At 37.1% G+C, this 20,170-nt stretch overlaps 1 protein-coding gene across 1 annotated transcript in view; it reads right to left on the reverse strand.

The window, feature by feature from the left end:
• Positions 1-20,170, reverse strand: part of LOC107292955 (contactin-associated protein-like 2) — a gene marked incomplete at its 3' end in the record, with an annotated part of 310,658 nt that overhangs the window by 78,628 nt on the left and 211,860 nt on the right. Inside the window, exon 4 of the mRNA XM_015822086.1 lies at positions 11,696-11,843. Within this exon, the coding sequence (XP_015677572.1) occupies positions 11,696-11,843 (148 nt within the window). The remainder of the gene's footprint in view (positions 1-11,695; positions 11,844-20,170) is intronic.

Consider the following 20,170-nt stretch of genomic DNA (forward strand, 5'->3'; position numbering starts at 1 on the left):
TCTCTTCCTCCTAAAGTCAATTATAAGTTCTTTAGTTTTTGTGGTGTTAAGTGTAAGATTATTTTCATTACACCACAATGTCAGCCCTTGTACCTCCTTCCTGTAAGCAGACTCATTGTTCTCATTAATGAGCCCCACCACTGTTGTATCGTCCGCAAATTTAATAATTGCGTTGGTGTTATACAGTGGGGTGCAGTCATGTGTATACAAGGAATAAAGGAAAGGACTTAGCACACAACCCTGGGGGGCTCCTGTGCTTAATATCAGAGTAGAGGAATGGTGAGATCCCATCCTTACTGACTGTGACCTACCTATCAGAAAATCCTTTATCCACAAACAAATCCTCTGATTTATACCCAAATTGGACATTTTAAAAACAACCTATTGGGTAGAATGGTGTTAAAGGCAGAGCTATAATCCACAAATAACAGCCTTGCATATGTCCCCTGCTGTTCCAAGTGATTCAATACAATATGGACAACAAGAGACATAGCATCATCAGTTGATCTATTACCCCTATATGCAAATTGGTATTGGTCCAAAGTAGATGGAAGACTAGCCTTAATATAGTTCAACACCAGCATCTCAAAACATTTCATGACAACAGATGTTAAAGCTACTGGTCTATAATCATTAAGAGATACCACTACTGTCTGCTTAGGGACTGGCACTATAATAGATGTTTTCAAACAGGTAGGGATAGAGCACTGTGACAGGGATAGATTGAAAATATCCATAAACACTTCAGCTAGCTCTGCAGCGCAGTCCCTGACAACTCGTCCCAGAATTCCATCAGGCCCAGCTGCCTTCCGGATATTAACATTCTGGAAAGTACGTCTCACATCAGAGATCTGCAATAGAAGTGGTTGTCTATCGATGGTAGATGTTAATGGTGCACTATCAGTGGTAAATGCTGGAATGATGGACGTTCCTGTGTCCACCTCGAAACAGCTGAAGAATTGATTTAGCTGCTCAGCCAAGGAGTCACTACTCCCAGGCAAACTATTTTTATTGCTTTGTCCTGTGATTTGTTGCAGACCTTGTCATACACGACCAGAGTCTGAGTTCTCAAAGAGATGTTCAATCCTCCGTCTGTATGTAGCTTTAGCATCCTTGATACCCCTTTTCAATTTAGCTCTTGCCTCGCTATACTGTAGCGCATCACCAGAATGAAAAGCAGCATTTCTTGCTCTTAATAAAAGACACACTTTTCTATTTATCCAGAGCTTGTTGTTAGAAAACACCCGTACTTGTCTGGTGGAAATGACAACATCAATGCAGCTTGTAATGTAAAACAGTACTGTTGAAGTGTAAGTGTCAATATTATTCTCCTCAAACAGTACCCAATCAGTCCTCCCAAAACAATCTTGAAGTTGCTCCAATGCACCCGCTGGCCATACTTGTATTTCTCTAATTGATGGTCTAATTCTGTTGACAAGAGGTCTATATGATGGAATCAAGAACACAGATATATGGTCTGTGTTCAAGATAGGTGGCTTGATGGCTGGCTGACTGGTATGGTAGGTGCGCATCTCAAGGTCTTCTCCAGCTTTCATTTCCTTGCAACTGTCTCCTATATAAGGAGACACATTCAATATTCAAAGGGAGGAGGCCAGACAAAGAAAGAAGAAAGTGAAAGTTACCAACACAATCCCCCATGCACACCCTCCCCCAACAGAATGGCAGGCCCCAAAAAAATAGAAAGCAAAAGACAATAGGTGAGGGGTTTGGGGGTCTGACATCCGGCCCCCTTAAAAATGGGAAATGCACATGAAAGACAAATGAGGGAAGGGAAAAACAGCAAACAAATCATTTAGGTTTATCAGGATATAAGGAATGAAAATGTTGTAGCAACCTAGGGGCTTCTTGTACAACCATTCATTCTGGGAGGAAGGGAGGTTTTTCCATGAAACTAGATATTGAGTCACCCTATGGTGGGTTCTAGAGTCCAAAATGTCTTTAATTTCAAAATGTTGTTCACCCTCAACCATAATGGGTGTAGGTAACGGCAGAGCAGGGGGCCTGAGAGTGGAGGTGACCTCTGGTTTCAGCAAGCTACAGTGGAACACCAGGTGAATTTTCCGTAGATTCTTTGGCAGGTCTAATTCAACTGTTACTGTGTTAATGATGCGTGTAATTGGGAAAGGTCCAACATACTTAGGTCCTAGCTTTTTGGACGGTTGTAACGATTTTAAATATTGATGGAAAGAAATACATGCTCGCCAACTTTGAAAGATTTCTGTCCCATCCTCTTTTTATCTGCTTGGAGTTTGTATATCTCTCTGGCCTTATCGAGTGCTTTACGAACAACTGGCCAGGTATTTTGCAATTGCTTAATCCAGTCTTTGAGCGATGAGATTTCGGGTTCTTTAGTGGGGAGTTCTGGAATGGACACAAATGTTTGACCGTTGGCAACTTGAAAGGAGTAAACCCAGTACTGGAATGTACTGCATTGTTGTAGGCAACCTCAGCAAAAGGGAATAAATCCGACCAGTCATCCTATTGATAATTAATAAAGCATCTAAGATATTGTTCTAGAACCAAGTTCAGACGTTCCATCCCACCATTTGTCTGGGGATGATGGAAGATGATAACCCTTGACTAGAACCCAAAAGATCTAGAAAAGCTCTCCAGAACTTTGAAGTGAATTGAACCCCTCGATATGAAATAATCCAATGTGGGACACCATGGAAACGGTAGATGTGCTGCACAAAAAGCTTGGCTAAGGTTTTAGCAGTAGGGATTTGGGGGCAAGGTATAAAATGTACTTGTCTAGAAAAAAGGTCAGTAACCACCCAGATGATCGTATTCCCTGCACTTTCAGGTAGTTCAACAATAAAATCCATGGAAATATCTCTCCGTGGTGCTGACAGGCTTGCTACCGGTTGTAGTAACCCTGGGGATTTCCCTTGCCATCGTTTTGCTGCTGCCCATATGGGACAACTGGCTACATAGCTTGCAATGTCCTTTTTTAATGCAGGCCACCAAAATTGCCTTTTAATTAGATGCAAGGTTTTCACAAATCCAAAATGCCCAGCAGTCTTTGAATCATGACCAGCTGCCATCACCTTAAGTCTCATATATTTTTTCCCCAACCCATGCTAATCTGTCTTTGAGTACACATAGATTGTTATGATTATGAAACCATTCATCATTATTTAAAGCCTGTTTGAATTCCACCAATAAAGTTTTATTTTCTGGTTCTTTTGCTCTAGCTTGAGCCCTGGTAGTGACTGGGGCAGCTAGTTGATGAGGCTGCAGGAACAGTTTAGCTATCTCAGGCTTTTTACTGTTGTACTGAGGCAATCTCAATAGGGCATTAGCTAAAAAATTCTTTCCCCCTGGCAGGTAATGGATCATGAAATTAAATCTGTGAAAATGCTACGATCACCTTGTTTATTTTGGGGGAAGTTTCCTGGGTGTTTTCATAGGTGTTTTCTAAGTCTTTATGATCAGTCCATACCTGGAATGATATTTTATGTCTCTCAAGAAAATGTCTCCAAGTAAGCAAAGCCCATCTTACTGCATAGGCTTTTTCCCCCCATGCTGCCCATCTCTATTCAGTGTCTGACAGTTTCTTAAACGTGTATGCATTAAAGCTAAATCAAGAGCCATAATTAAATAAAGAGTACTCCGAAAAATTCATTTCCTTGAGAAAACTGCAGCATTATTTTTAGATACCATGTTACATCTTAAAATGCAGATCATGACTTATTGTGCAACTTCTAATACTGGACAAGCATTACATTAGTAGGGGGTTATAACTGTTGTGGCTCCGTCTTGTGAGCCCCTCTTATCGGAGGAAGAAGGCTCCGAACATGAAGGAGAGGAGATGGCCAGGCCTCCCTCTACAGGACCCTCCTCTCTGGCAATGCCTCAGGTGTCTCCCGACGGAGAAGAGATTGACCAGGAGCCAGGTGTTTCTGAGATTGGCCAGGAGCCAGGTGTTTCGGATAGTGATGAAGATACATTGTGGCTGGATCCACGCCAGCATAGGCACGACAAGCGTGTGCAGCAGAAAAGGAGATGTGCCAGAGATTAAGCTGAGTCACTGGACCACACCCCACAGGCTATAAAAGGGAGGTGGTGGCCATTTGGACTCTGTGACGGACAAAGCTAAATCTCTGGCGAAGTAGTTTGCTGTGGATTGAATTTCAAACTGTGTGTATTGTTTTTTGTTTCCGTGTTCTCTGAGTAAAAAGTTCTTGGCAGGCGGCTACGGAGCTGCTGCCAAGTTTCTTATCTGTGGCGTGGAGTGTGGAGAAGTTATTTAACCCTCGGTTGGCTGTTTGGGTGTGTGTGTCATATGGGGACAGAACAATAAGATGCAGATGCAAATAAATAGAAATAAGAACTTTTTATTTGTTATATCAGATGTCTTTTATTGTCTACAGAAAAACAGTTCATCATAATTATTTTTGCAGTTCATTTCCCTCTGATCTTATTTCTTTACTGGAACTAATGTTAATATATTTGGGCCCAAAGCAGCATATAAATCCAAACAAACAAATACACAAAATACTTGTCACAGCTGGAAATCAGTGTTTTATTAACCTGATGAGTTGACTACATTTTTATCATAATATTTTGTAAAACTTTCAGATACAGATAATCCTCAACTTATGAACAATTGTTTAGCAACTGTTTAATTTTATGATGTGCTGAAAAATGACTCTTCCTCATGGTTACAAGTGTAATGTGATAAAAAAATCAGAGACTTGGTAACTGACATGTATACAATGATTGCAGCATCCAAGGTTATGTGATCATCATTTGCAACATTCCCAGGGAACTTCTCACAAGTCAATGGCAGAAGCTGGATTCTATTAACAATTTAGTGATTTACTTCGAAAACTTATAATTTTGGCTGAATGTCCACATCACTTAACAACAGAAGTTCTCATCCCAAATGTGGCTGTGAATCAGCAAGTATCTGAATCTCAAGACCCTTTATTAATGGCCTAACATACCATTCTCTGTGCATATCTCCATAACACCTCCCTTTAAGAAGAATCATAAGAAATTTTTGCAAGGAGGGATTTAAAATTCCATTTTAGTTTAAGATCTCTCCTCCTATCTAACTGCTACCACTCAAAGCTACCACGTATATTTTGTACCCTAAAACTGCATGCAGTCACCAAAAGTTTCTCCATAATTCAATACATTGGAATTATTTGTTCCTGCAGGGGATAATAAATTCATCAAGTACATGTGGAATGATATTTAAATTTATTTAAAACAGTAAATTTAATTTATGTTTTTTCCAGTCCTCATCTACTATGGATGTATAGCCTCAGCAAGCAGATCAAAGAGTCAATGGCATCACTTATCTTCCTCTTCACCTCTTACTTTCTTTTAACCTTTTGACCTTTCAGCCTTTTGTTTCATCTCTTTTATTTCCCATTCAAATCAAATCAAATCAGATCAAATCAAATATGGCTGCTGAATGGTAAAGAACTTTTTTTCTCTCTTCCCACCAATCTGCTGGTTTTACTGCCAAAGTTGGTTTTCTGGCCTGGATTTGTATGAGAGCACTTAGGAATGACCCAACAACTTTTGGATGGCCATAGACCCACCTCAGAAGGGAAGATTCCCAAGAATCGGGGAGCATTTGGAAAATCACTGAGCAAATCCATCTTCCTGTCAGTAATTTCATTTTCTAGGCAAACTGGGTTTTAACCTTCACCTTTTGAATTTATTGTTTTACTCTGCTTTTTGGTCTTTAAAAGTTGACCAGCTGGTTGAATGTTATTTCAACCCCCTGCTGAACTCCAGTTGTTTTTTCCTTTTTCTTTCCCATTGATTTGTGTAGTTGTTTTGAATAACCTTTGTTCTCTCTATTAGGAAACACTGTGTGCTTTTTGGATGGTGAAGTGCTTTCATTTGATTTGCATTATTACTGGACTCTCACCACTGTATTTTTGTATTTGCAAAATATTTGGAATTTATTTCTTTTGAATTTTTCTTTTAATCTTGGATCAAAATATCCAGAAAATATCTTTCCTGTTTCCTTCTGCTTCATTGTTCTTTGTTTCATGAACAAGTTTCACAGAGTAACAGTGTATTAGATTATAGACAAACAATGGTGGCTGAAATCTAAGAAAATACCTTTGGTAGCATGCAACTTTTAGCTGAAAGGTTTTTTTTTTTTTAAGTTTGATGATAGTGGCTGTGGAAAATATGCAGAGGTATGTAGTTTTGGATAAGTTAGATTCATATTCTGAGATGAAAGATGCAGATCAAAGAGATATGGACACCACAGTTGGAGAACTAACTGAGCCAATATGATGCATCTCTTTGAAGTTCAAGCCTGCATTTCTTTACAATACTAGAAGCCTGACTGAATGGGGAAGTAGCATTTTTTTTCACTATGAGGACTGAGAGGGATTGGAGAATGGATTTATTACTGCTAGCTGGAAATCACTTTTATATGGACTTTGTTGGAAAGATAGATCTACTGTAGAGACTAAATAATAAATTCAGTCCCCACCATAGGTCTATCTTCCCAACAAAGTTGGGATAGAAATAAATAAATATTTATTATATTTAATTAGACAACCATTCATAAGAGGTGGCATTAAGAAACAAATGTGATTATTTGATCCAGGATGAATTATTCTTAACTTTTGGGAAGATTTGGGATAGATAAGATGCCATGGCAAATTTTCTATAAGTGGATTATTTGTTAACAGAGTTTTGAAACCTTAACCTTGTTTATTTATTATTATTGATCTTCCTGTTAACTATTTTGTCGTTAATATGCTATATAGAATAAAATAATTTGCAAATAGATTTACTAATATTATGATTAATACCAATATTGTAGTAAAATATTAATCAGTATTCAATTAGGGGGATAACATGTGTATATGTGTTGTTTTTTTCTTTCAATGCACTTTTTTAATCTCTTGATTGTTTTGTGATATTTGTTTTTGTTTATTTTTTGGAGTTTTGTATATTAACTTTAATAAAATCTGTAGCTCGCTGACAAACCATACTCAGTGAGTAGTCCTCAATGGTACTACATCCACAGGGACAGAAGTAAGTAGTGGGGTACCACAAGGTTCCGTCTTAGGCCCAGTACTCTTCAATATCTTCATTAATGACTTAGATGAGGGAATAGAAGGGGAACTCATCAAATTTGCTGATGACACTAAACTGGCAGGAATAGCCAACACTCCAGAAGATAAGCTCAGGATCCAAAAAGATCTTGAGAAACCTGAACAATTGGCCCTTTCCAACAAAATAAGTTTTAATGTGGAGAAAAGCAAAGTTTTACATTTAGGTAGGAAAAATCAAATGTTTAAGACTAGATTAGGTAAAACCTGGCTCAAAAACAGCAACTGTGAGAGGGACCTTTGAGTCCTAGTGGACGATCACTTGACTATGAGCCAGCAGTATGCAGCAGCTGCCAAAAAAACTAATACAATCCTAGGTTGTATAAACAGAGGCAGAGAATCAAGATCATATGAAGTATTAGTACTGCTTTATAAAACCCTAGTAAGACCACACCTGGAATATTGCAACCAATTTTGGGTACCATACTACAAAAAAGATGTTGAGACCTTGGAAAAAGTTCAGAGAAGAGCAACTAAAATGATCAAAGGCCTGGAGACTAAAACATATGATGAATGGCTGCATGACTTGGGTTTGGCTAGTCTAAAGAAAAGAAGAAACAGGGGCAACATGATAGCAGTATTTGAGGGGCTGCCACAAAGAAGAGGGCGTCAAACTATTCTCCAAAGCAGCAGAGGGCAAGACAAGAAACAATGGTTGGAAACTGACCAAAGAGACAAGCAATCTGGAATTAAGGAGAAACTTCCTAACAGTGAGGACAATTAACCAGAGGAACAACTTGCCTTCAGAAATCATGGGCACTCCATTATTGGAGGTTTTTAAGAAGAGATTGGACAGTTACTTGTCTGAAATTTTATAGGTTCTCCTGCTCAAGCACCCACAACATCTGAAGGCAAGCTGTTCCACTGGTTAATTGTCCTCGTTGTTAGGAAGTTTCTCCTTAATTCCAGGTTGATTCTCTCCTTGATTAGTTTCCATCCATTGTTTCTTGTCCTGCCCTTTTTAGGATTTTTATCCATGAAATTTTGCTTAGGCTTTCTCTGAGTTCCTTAAAATCAGCTCTTTTAAAGTTTAAGACACTGGTTGGATTATATTCTTATTGGTTGTGTTTGCATTATATTGAATTCCAGTATGACATGGTCACTCATACCCATGGTTCTGGCAATTTCAACTCCCTGTATCACTTCTTCTCTATTAGTAGGAATTACGTGTAGTATATCTTTTCCCCTAGTTACCTACTCTACCTTTTGGATGACAAAGGTGTTAGCTAAGTTGGTTAGGAATCTGTTCGATCTCCCATTTGCTGCAGTTTATCTCCTGGTTGATATCAGGGTAATTAAAGTCTCTCATTATTACTATGGTATGTTTCCTACATACATTTGTTAATTGATTAGTTTGGTTGGGTGGCCTGTAGTATACGCCTATAGCAATGTCATTCTTTTTTTCCTTTTATATTGACTCATATAGATTCTAGGAGGTTTTCATCTTTGGTTTTGTGTATTTCTGTAGAGATGTAATGATCTTTTATATATAATGCAACTCCACCACCTTTTTTGTTAGGTCTGTTTCTTTTGAATAGTTTGTATCCTTCCATCAGTACATTTCAGTCATGAATTTCATCCCACTAAGTTTCAGTAATGGCAATTATATCATATCTGCCTTCATGTACTAATACTTCAAGTTCACCCTCTTTGTTCCCTGAGCATTAGTGTATAGGCATTTGAGTCCTTTATTGGTCTTGGGTCTGTTTCTTGTATCTCCTACATTGTAACTGGGATTTACATCCTTTCCATCACTATTTTGGTTCACCATCAATTTGGTTCACTCACGCCACCCAGGGGGTTGAGTTTAGGCCAGTAAACCCCTTTATGTCAGGGGTGTCAAATTGTTGGATGCGTCATGCTGAAACTGCGCCCACCCCATTGCCGGCAATGGAAAAAAAGTTGTGATACATCGTGACACTTCATAAGATATTGTAAGTTTGACACCCCTGCTTTAGATGCAACTCACCTGAAAAAAATGTTGGTTTTGTTGAAGTGGAAAGATAAAGTGTTATCTGCACTGCCTCAGACACTTCCATTGTCTGAATGGAAAGCTGTAAACAAAGAAACAGCTTCATACCTAAACAATGTCTGTGGTATGGTATAAAAGAACTATGTGACCATCCCCATAGATTCTTTTTTGCAAATGTTGTAAGAGTTAAAGGTGCTCAGGCAGGAATCTTTGACTGTGATAACCTGAGAAAGTCACTTTGTAAATAAGAAGCAGGTGGCAGATATTGGCTATTAACTTGACAAGATTGGAAAGTTTCAGTAGGATTTAAAACTGGATACTAAGTATTCTGGAATATTGTTAATGGAGAATTTCTTTTTATGCATGGCTTCTTAATTTTCAATATGTTTATTTATTTAATCTTGTATAAGTTTGGGAAGGTAGAACAGGGATAGAATGTAACTGCAAGGTAAATCTGCAAAACTGTGACAAACCTTACTCTTCTATTAACACAAGCTTATAGATGGAAGAAAGGACTATTAGCCTAATTCTCATTACACAACAGAGTGAGAAGCAGACATGGTGTAAGTTGTTTCCACATAGTTGCCATTCCAGATTGTTTTACTCTAATTGATGTGATGAGACTGAATGCATAAATCTTAGATTCAAATTACCACCTAGTTTTAAGAATCACTAACTCTTGGTCTTAACTGCTTCACTATAAGACTATGGAAAGCATTTGAAAAGAAGTGGTGTACAATTCATGCTAGCATGAACAGAGCATCTCTTGGTAAATTATTACAGTAATCACATCTTTTGCAAAAGCCATGCAATTACTTCCAGAGCTGTACCCAGCATGCGTGTGCTTTGCTGACAGTCCCAGCAGAAATATTTGCACACCCATATACCTGTGAAAATAGCTTTTGCAACAGTTATGCAAACACATTAAAACACATGTTCCTTTGCGAAGGAGAAGGAACAGACTTTCTTTGTATAATGGTTGTTTCAAACATATTTTTAAATGTTTTCCCCAGCTCTACTACATGATGAGTTTGCATACTCTCAGAGCAACTCAGAGCACAAGAAAATATAGTTGTATATAAAACTATCTGTGGATCAGCAGCCAGTAATAAAATTATCACTGGTTGCTGATTTACAGTAAGTGAATAAGCAATTAATTCCACAAATATCTGGCAATTTTTGGAATCAGCACAATATTTTTGATACAATTCCTATGACAGATTTATGGATGTGATCTAACAATATAGGATTCAGACATGGTGATGTGAAATTTCAATTGTTCTGAATCTTCTGTGCATTCTCTGTTATATGAACTGGTTCTTCAACATGTGTAGGAAGTGTTCTATGCAAAACTCAAGGATGAAACTAGAGACACTTTGCTGTGTAGACAAAACTATGTGAAAGAGGTGAGATGGATGATGGTAATGTTTTATCCCTCTCTTAAATATGCTTGGGGTTCCAATGGCAGTGTGACTGGCAGTGTGAACTGATGCATTTCTAGAAATAAAATGAGATATCAAGGAAATCTATAGAGCTTTGATATGATAGAAATGAGTACAAACCATGAATTTCATTATCCTGTCCATTTGCTTCCCTTAGGGCTTTTAATGCCATTTCTTACATGCTCTAAATATTTTGTTCCTACGTTGGTTTTCTCAGAAGACTACAATATTTCACTTTTATAACATCAGTAGTACTAAGCAATTGGACTGACATAATGGTGGAAATTATAGTGAGATACCCAGAAAAAAAAATAGAAAAGGAATACTGTCTTGAAAATCAGAGCCAGAATTTTCATGTACATATATTATCCAGAGAGCACTGTAATGGGAAACAGTAAAATAATTTTAAATCAGCAATTTAGAGTACATCTGAAAATAGGACCTGGATTGGTTGCAACAACACAGTTTCTTTAATTTTTATTTTATTTTAAAAATGTTTATTCTGCTCTACAGTGAAATGTTTTTTCCAGGGAGCTTACATATCATTTTAAAATCACATATTAAAAAGAAAAGCTAAACATACTGACCAAACAGAAATGATTTCTAAGTAGCAACAGATATACTGTATGTTATAAAGCAGGCATAATATTAAAACTTGGGTATACTATTGAAAATAAACATAGAAACCTAAACTAGAATTTATAATTTCACATTTTTTATCTATTCAAGGTTAAGACTAACCAATCAGTGAGTCAACATAAAATTGATACATCAAGTTGAAGCTAATCAAAATGGGGGAAGAATGAATAAATGAAATTTTCCAAAAAAGGAAAAAGGAAAAACTGTCTCAGCCTATTATCAGTCCAATAACTCTAGACCATCTGTCAATATTATTATTTCCCACAAAAGCAATGGAATGTTGTGGTATTTTGCCTAAGCTGTTATGACTTTACAGCAAAGGTTTACTAATATCTTTCAAATTAGAAAGACTAGTAATTAGCTATAACTGTCACTTCTTTACACACTGAATCTAAAATCTTTGTACTCGGGCACACTTTATACCATACTTTGTATCCAGTCATGTTAGATTAAAATATCATTACTTCAGAAGGGTTTCAAGAAAGCAGAAATAGACAAATAGAATAAAACTTTAAAGAACTTACAATAAGGACAGCCATAGATCTCGATCCTCAAACCAATTTGACCCTCTCCACTCCATTCCAGAGGAAGTATCCGAATGTAGCGGGCAGTAACTGGATGCTGTAAATCATGTCGTACCACAGTGTCAGAATTTACATTTCCAGGAAATGCCTAGGGTGGGACAACAAAACAGCATTATCATTTTAATATTTAATATATTTAATATTTAATATATATATATACACACACACAAACATACATATATGTGCAAGGTGGAGGAGCTTAGATTGCTTCTGTGTACTGCTGTAATTTCAGTGATACTGTCAGCCCCCCAAAATTAATTATTTATTTAACAAACGTATATTGTGGATATTTCACATAGTGATGTTAGGTGGCTCACAGAACCAATAAGAGCAGCAACATAAAAAACCATATCTTTCCCACCAATGCTTTTAATGGAAACACCCATGCTATTAACTCTGTTACACAATCCTATCTATTCAATGCTCAGGGGAACACAGTCCCTGGAAAGCTAAAAGGCTAGTGGCCTCCAGAATCTCGGTGGGAGTTTTTGCAAATTGCTGAGACTACTACTATGGAGACCTCCAACATTTGAAGGAAAGGACCTGAGCATGCCTATCCTACTTAACTTACAAGGATGGGCAGATACCCTCAAGGAGATGCACTCTGACTTCCGGTTCCGGTTCGCGGCATCCCTAGTCACACGAGACTCGTCTCCTCATCGGCTAATTTTCCCTCCGCCGGTAGACTTTTATGCGGGTCGAAAGTTGCCCTGGAGGGTGCGACTTCTGTCGATGAGGCTTCGCTTGGCTGCGGAGGAGCAGAGGCTCCTCCAACTGTCCGAGCTTTCTCTGAGGGCCGTCAGAGAAGGAAGATCGGCTAGTAAAATGGCCGATCACCCAGCTGCTTCAAACCACAAGTCAAAGAACATCTAAGCATTGAGAAACCACCGTGGTGAAACCGGGTGAGGCTTTTTTTTTGGCTCCTCTCTTTACTCTTTTTTTTGCCTATAAGAGTTTTCTTAGAACTATTTCCCTGTCTTGGAAAAGCAGCTTCTATATGTTTGGGAAGAAAGGCGTGGAACAAAAGAATAGAATAAAATTTTAGAGACTATATTTTATTTCATCTGCTTCTGGGGTACAGAAAAAATGCTTCTTTAAGAGCTGTACTATCACTTTATGCTGGAAGATTATTTCTTTTTTCACATTATATCTTAAAAGATTGGAAAAAAGAGGGGGGAAATGGTGTCTGGAAAAGATTTTTTTAATCTATTGAGGACATCTAGTGGCAAAAACTGAATATTGCAACTTCTGATTTCTCCTTGTGGAATAGACCTGACCTTCAAATTTTTTCAAGAGAAAAGTTAAACTGATGTACCAGTGGGAATTGTGGGGGTGGATACTGCTCAACTTTTATTAAATACAGCCTCGACAAAAAAAGGACAAAAAAGGAAAAAAGAGATTCTCTTTAATTACTATCAATATGAAGAAAGTTCAGTTACAATTAAACTGCAAACTTATATTGGAAAAGATTTATGAAGCCACTGCAGAAATATGTGCTACAATAAAAGAGTTTACTACACAGTTAAGAACCAGACGTTCCACTTCAAACCTTCAAACTGATTTCCAGACCATATCTGACCACTCTACAAATCAAAACTTACTAGAAGAGGAAACAACTGAGATAAAAGAGATTTCACCTTATAAACATGTCATTTATAGTTTTGAGGATCAGAAGAACCAAAGATTAAGACTTGAGACTTTAAAGCAACGAAGCTCTAAGGATGAGAGAAACAGAGGCCTAGTACAGAGAATGGGATTCCTATCATTTCAAAGGACACTGCAAGCAATAAAGAGAGATTTATTGGTGGAAAGGGAAGCTTGGATATGGAAACCTGCTTGGCATAGAAGGAAGGCCAGAATAAGACTGAAAAGAGACATTTAAATGATGTGTAATGGATTTAAAGGCACTGTTGATTTATGGATTGTTTCAAGGATTAAGACTCAGACTTAGAAATAAGAAAGAAAAAAAATAGGGGGGTGACTATTAGAATAGATATTTTAAAATAGATTAAGAATGTAATGGGTGGAATAATAGGTTTATTTTGATGAAAATTATTATGTATTGGAATGGAAAAAAATGTGTTTTTTTAGATTTGGATTGTTTTAATAATTGAGTGTTTTAAATTAGTGGATGATGCTTTTGTATGATAATATAGATGTGATAAGGTATGAAAATTAATTGAATGAAATTTGAAATTTGTTTGATGAACTGAAATGATTTAAAGCTTAATATTACTGTGTTACTTTAAACAATAACAATAATAATAATGGATTAAAGATAATCTAGAATACTAAGAATGTATTTTTAGAACAAGAGATTTATTTGTATGAAAACTATTATGTAATGGAATGAAGAAAATCGAAGAGATGTTTTAGATTTGGACTGAATTAATAACTAACTGAGTTAATTTAATGATGATGTGTTTTGTTTGATGACATGGATGTTATTAGTTATGATAATCAATTGATTGAAATTTGAATTCTGTCTAATGGATTGAAATGATTTAAAGTCTGATATTATTTTGTCAGCTTAAAGAGATTGATTAACTGATGGATTAGATATGTATAGGATAAATTGATAGTTTATTTTAAATAGGGGATATTAGTGGAAGAAGAAATAAATAAGATTTATGATAAAATTAAGGAACTAGAATATATTTGGAAGGGATACCTGAATTGATAATTTTTTTTATCTAAAATTAATTTGATTACGGTACCGTAAATTTATAAAGCTTTAAAACAGGTCTAGGTTGAATAAATTTAAGCTAGAACTGGATTATTTTAAATATACTATGCTACTTGAGGGACAAAAAGAGGGAATATTTGATGTATTGATTGAACTATCTATATATGTTTTGTTTTTGGATGTTTGACTACCCTAACACCATGGTGTGTCTTGAGTACTCTGTTTCAATAATTAAAAAACCTAATAAAATTTGTTTCAAAAAAAAAAAAAAAGGAGATGCACTCTTATAAACAGTTTGACCCAGTGCTATGTAGGGCTTTAAAGATTTCAACCAATATTTTGAATTGCATGTGAAAAGCACTTGGGAGCCAATGGAAACCATAGAACACCCAGTACTGTATATACCACCATACTGGATCAGTAGCAGCATACAGATTGTCTTCAAGGGTAACCTCAGAGTGAATGAGGAAACTGTTTCAACTGTTTCCTTTGTAGCATGCAGTTTTATAGGGTTGGTTTCCTAAGGTGGGAAAAATATTTGGATACATATATTATTTTGGTCTCTTTGAAATGAACACCAACGGTTCTCCATCACAAAATTGTTATTAGTAGAAGTTTTGTGTGTGTGTTTTTAAATCTTAATGTTCACCATAAAGGTTTTTTTATTTCTAAAAGAGAAGCTGAAAAATACATGTACAAGTGGAACTCTCACAACATGCCTGTTTAAGGTCAGATCATTTCTGCAACATTTTGAACAGCCTATGTTGAGATCAGAATGACCCATTTCTGTGAATCTTTGAGCTTTTGAAGATAACATTTTCAGCTTCTTCACCACATATTTGTATTTGATATAATTTGATATATTGTTGTTGTTATAATCTTGGTGTTTTTTAAACACACAGAGACGGAGTACTAGATTGGCTTTTGCATTCTTTTTTCATCTTCAAGAATGAAATTGCTGATTGCTGATGTTTCTCAAAATAATTTTAATTCAATTTCTATTATTTCTAGTCCAATGTTTCCCATGATATAATCAGTATACTAGGTTAAATAAATAAGTGTATATCTTTGATACTCTGCTTTTTCTATTTTGAACCACTTGATTGCTCCCCATTACATTCTATATGTTGCTTCCTGTTCATAATAAAAATACTAGCCTAAGTGTGCTGACTATGAAATAAGCAACCCATTTGAAAACAGCTTATTTTTAAGTCAGATACTATGTGGGACTGAGCTTGAAATTGCCTAAAATGCAAATATAAATGCTGGTAGAAAAAAAACAAGAAAAGAGAGCATAATAAAGCCATCTATTTTTCAGATTGTTTATTTATGTATTTATTTATTTATTTTATGAGGGATCCTTGGTGCTCTCTGAGCTTGCTTGTTTTCTTGCAGACATTTCATCACCCTAACTAGGTAACATCATCAGTGCTAGTAAGGAGTGTAGAATATTGCAAGTCTTAAAGCACTACTCCCATTTTATTTTTACCTTTTAGAAGACTAGGAAGAGTCCATTTGGATGCTTCCCATATCTCTTTTCCTTCTGTGGGCTGATGTACCTTTTGCCTGATGTTTATCTAGGCTGTGGTTCTTCCTCCTATCTCCCAAGATCATTACTACATACCATTACATTAACCCTATTATAGTGCACTAGCATTCTACATGTTATGAAGGATTCTACCTTGACAATATAAAAAATAAAGTTGTCACAAGGCAGAAGAAAAAAATTCAAAATTCAATGACCTATGTTTTAGTTAACTTTTGCAAATACTAAAAGGGATTTATATCAAATAAAGCATTTAAATGGCAATGTGTTAAAGATATATTTGGAGAGAATACCTACTAAATGCAAATTAATCAAATGAACATAGAATTATTAAAGTGTGGGACCTATAAAAGTGTCATATAGTTTTCATGAGTGATGAAATATGTCTTTAGCAATGAGAATAATCATAACCAAACATTCTATCATTAGATTGTTCCAAACATTTATATTTTTAGAAATTCTATTTTTATGAATAAAAGTTCATATTAAAATAGTCTAAATGAATGCCTTTCTAAAAAATTGAAGTGGCTTGTTGGGCCTACCATTGACAAAACTCTAGCCTAATCATCATCATCATCGTCATCATCATACATTAGACGTTTTTCCAGAAGTTTTAGATCGAATCTAGTAAGAATCACTGGGAACTCCAAGTTGACAAAGTTCTTGAAAATGAACAGGTCAAGATCCTATGGGACCTTTGGATCCAAACAGACAGACATCTGGCCTGCAACATGCCTGACATCACTATTGTGGAAAAGAAAAAAAGTCTGGTTCATTGATATTGCAATGTCAGGTGATGCATGGATTGAAGAGAAACAACTAGAAAAAATAACAAAATGTTGTGATTTGCAAATTGAAGCTGAGTGATTGTGGAGGAAGAAATCAAGGGTTATACCAATAGAAATAGGAGCCCTTGGAGCTCTTGCCTAGATATATGGAAAATTTGAATTTATTAGACCTGAATATCCTGACTTTGCAAAAAACCACCCTACTTGGAATTGCCTATGTACTCAGACGCTAACTTAACAGCTCTTAAGTCCTTGGTTAGGACTTGAACTGTTAAGTTTGTACCGGTCCCTGACTGTGAATTGAATTGAAATTAACCATAATAATAATAATATATAGTAAAATATAATTTACAGAAACCTATACTGCTGGGTTATTGCCTGGGTCAATAAGAACTATGCTAGGTGTTGACTGAGCAACCAGGACCAGCAGTTGCAGAACTATTGTAAGAAAAGTTGTTTTTCCCTGTTGCAAATATACAGAAATAGAAAACAATGTCAGGTCCCTTTGGGACGCTGTCATAAGAAAGGGGAGGGGGAGCATGCTGGGATGTGGATTGAGGATGTTTCTGTATTGCTAGCATTTGTTTCTACTTTCACTTTGATCTGTCTACATGGGAATTTGGGAGGAGGGAATACCCTCAGGACCATCTGTTTTCACTCCTGCTGGCTGGCAAGAGCGAAGTGCCTGGGAAGCAGCCAGTTATCACCTTTTTGGCTCAAAGTTCTCATAACACCTTCACACCAGCAGACTGGCTCCTGATGGACTGGGACATTGGGGTGGGTCTGAAGAATGGGAATTTTAGCTTAACGCTTTTGCACAGGAACTTCAGATTCCACCTTTTTACTCTGCAATCACTTTTTCTCAATAAAAGATCCTCTTTGAAACAATGCCTGTTTCCTGAGTTGTGTTTTCCTGAGGGAATAGCTGAGGCAGGTCCTTACAAACAAAGAAATAATTATCTGTTATTAAAAATCGACAGGAAGAGAATCATTGAGATGAATGCACCAATTCTGGAAAGAAAAACATCTAGAATCATAAATAATAGAAGCAATGCTAATGGTCAAGGTGGATTTATAATAAAGTATTCACAGAAGCAGAACTGAAATAACTGCTGAGGTGTCTATGCAGGGCAAAGAAATCAATGCCTTGCCAAAAGTAATTCAGACTGTAGAGGCAAACCAAGAGAAATCAGCAGTAGAGGAAGCCAACATAGGTACTGAAATGTTTCATTGTGAAACCAGTCATTCTCTCTTCTGCCTCCCACTTAGGAAGAACAAAGCCTTCTAATTAAAGTAAAAGAACTGAAACAAAGAGCCACTGAACTTCTTGATCAACATTCCCTCCGAGTGAGATCAGCAGCCCCCTTCCTGCCTCCTGCTAGTCCAGCAATGCTCCTAGCAGCCCGTTTAGTGGAGGACAAAGGACCTGGAGCAACCCATCCAACAAATGGAATCGGTTGCTGGAAGAAATTGGTGGTGGCAGAATTGGTGGAACAGAGAAATGCAGAATCAGTGGAGAGGAGAAACGCAGCAGCAGAGATGGGCAGCACAGCAGATCTCTAAAAATGAGCGGCGGGCTGATCAGACCAGACCAGACAGTGGAGCTGAGCTGACCGGAAAGCTCAGACCAGCAGTCTGAGAGAGCTGACCAGAGCAGAGACAAGGCCAAAAAGACCTAAGCACAAAAAGACAGAACAGAGCTGGCAGAGAAAACAACAAAACAGCAAATGATGGAAGTGAAGGCAACAATCAAATTTGAGGTCTTAATAGGGAGGGAAGACCCTGACAGAGAATAAAATTATATACAGGACAGAAAATAAAAGATAAATAAATAGGTAAATAATAAGGGCAAGATGGGTGTTATGTCCTGGGCCTGTGATTGACAGAGCAGGTACAGGAAGCTGCAGAGAGACCGGGCAGACCAAGTGGCATGCACAAAGCAGGAAAATACATTGCATTTATTGGCTGACATTGTTCCCTGCAAAAGGGTATAAAAGAGATCCATGCCATTTTGTGTTGTTCTGTTGAAGCTTGAATAAAGAAGCAACTGTTGTTACACCTGCCTTGCCTCAATGCCGTATCAATGCACAGAACAGAACATTGGCGATGAAGGTGGGATCGTGCTGCAAGAAAACATCAAAAGAATACTAGGCTGACTCACCACGGGAGGCCGAAGTGCTTGGAAGTTCGGTGTCCGACTTGTGTGACTCTGCCTGCCAGTACAAAAATGCTGGAGGAGAGCTTGGCAAGATTCGCCCTGGAACTCCTTCGCAAGCCTGAGCAGCACGAGGCATTGAACGAGGCCGCCAAGAAGGAATGATGGCTAAGATAGGGTGTTTGTCCGAATTCGATATAACAGACTAACAGAATAACAGACCAGTTCTAAATTGACAAGTGGATTCTGGAAAACTGCAAGAAAATGAAGACTAAACTGAATGGAATGTAGATTGATTACAAATAGGATTCCTATTTATAACTCCCTGTCACACAATTGACTAATCAAGTCCTAGAAATAACAGGAGTCAATAGAAACATCAGATGTTTTGTGTAAACATCAGTGGCACAATGGAAGACACAGTTGCTGGTCAATGGTAATAGATTGGGAGATGCTAATATCAAGAGAGGAATCTTTCAAGGAGACTATCACCATATATTTTTGTCTTTGCATTGAGTCCTCTGTAAATAATACTGAATAACTCCGCCATAACTGTCAGACATCAATAACATCTCCCAGGCTATCCAATCTCCTTCACAAACAATCTGAAGCATTATGGAAAAACACCATCTGAAATAGAATCACTGCTAAACACTGTCCATATATATTCCATGATATTCCAATGGGTTTTGGACTGGACAAATGTGCCAACTTCACCATCAAATAAGGAAAAGTGAAAGAATCAAGATGCTCTGTGAAAATAACATCAAAGGTTTGGATGAAGGCTTACTGAGAGACCAAACCACCCTACAAGAAAGACCAAATGAAGGATAGAAAAAAGCATGGGAAGACAAAACATTACTGTACATAGCTAGTATACAAAAGGAAACTTAGCAGCCAAAGTGGCTGATAATGGCTAAGAATAGGAAAGTTGAAGAGATAGAAGAGCTAATTCTGGTTGGACAAGACCAAGCCTTAAGAACAAATGAATACAAAGCTAGAATTGAGAATATCTGCAAGAAGTACCATCTGCCTGCAAGCAAGAACTGGTGGGACCACAAAACAGACAAAATAATAGAAACCGAAGAAGCTAATGTGTTCTGGGATTTTGAACTTTTAAACACCAACAGATAGGAACCTGCTCTATAACATCCCAGATTTAGCTACTGTCAATAAGAAAGGCTAAAAAGTCTAGATAGTGGATATGGCACTACCTGGAGACAGCAGAATATAAGAGAAA

This window comes from Protobothrops mucrosquamatus, unplaced genomic scaffold (genome assembly GCF_001527695.2).
Source record: "Protobothrops mucrosquamatus isolate PMUCROS unplaced genomic scaffold, P.Mucros_1.0 scaffold1460, whole genome shotgun sequence".
Classification (NCBI taxonomy): Eukaryota; Metazoa; Chordata; class Lepidosauria; order Squamata; family Viperidae; genus Protobothrops; species Protobothrops mucrosquamatus.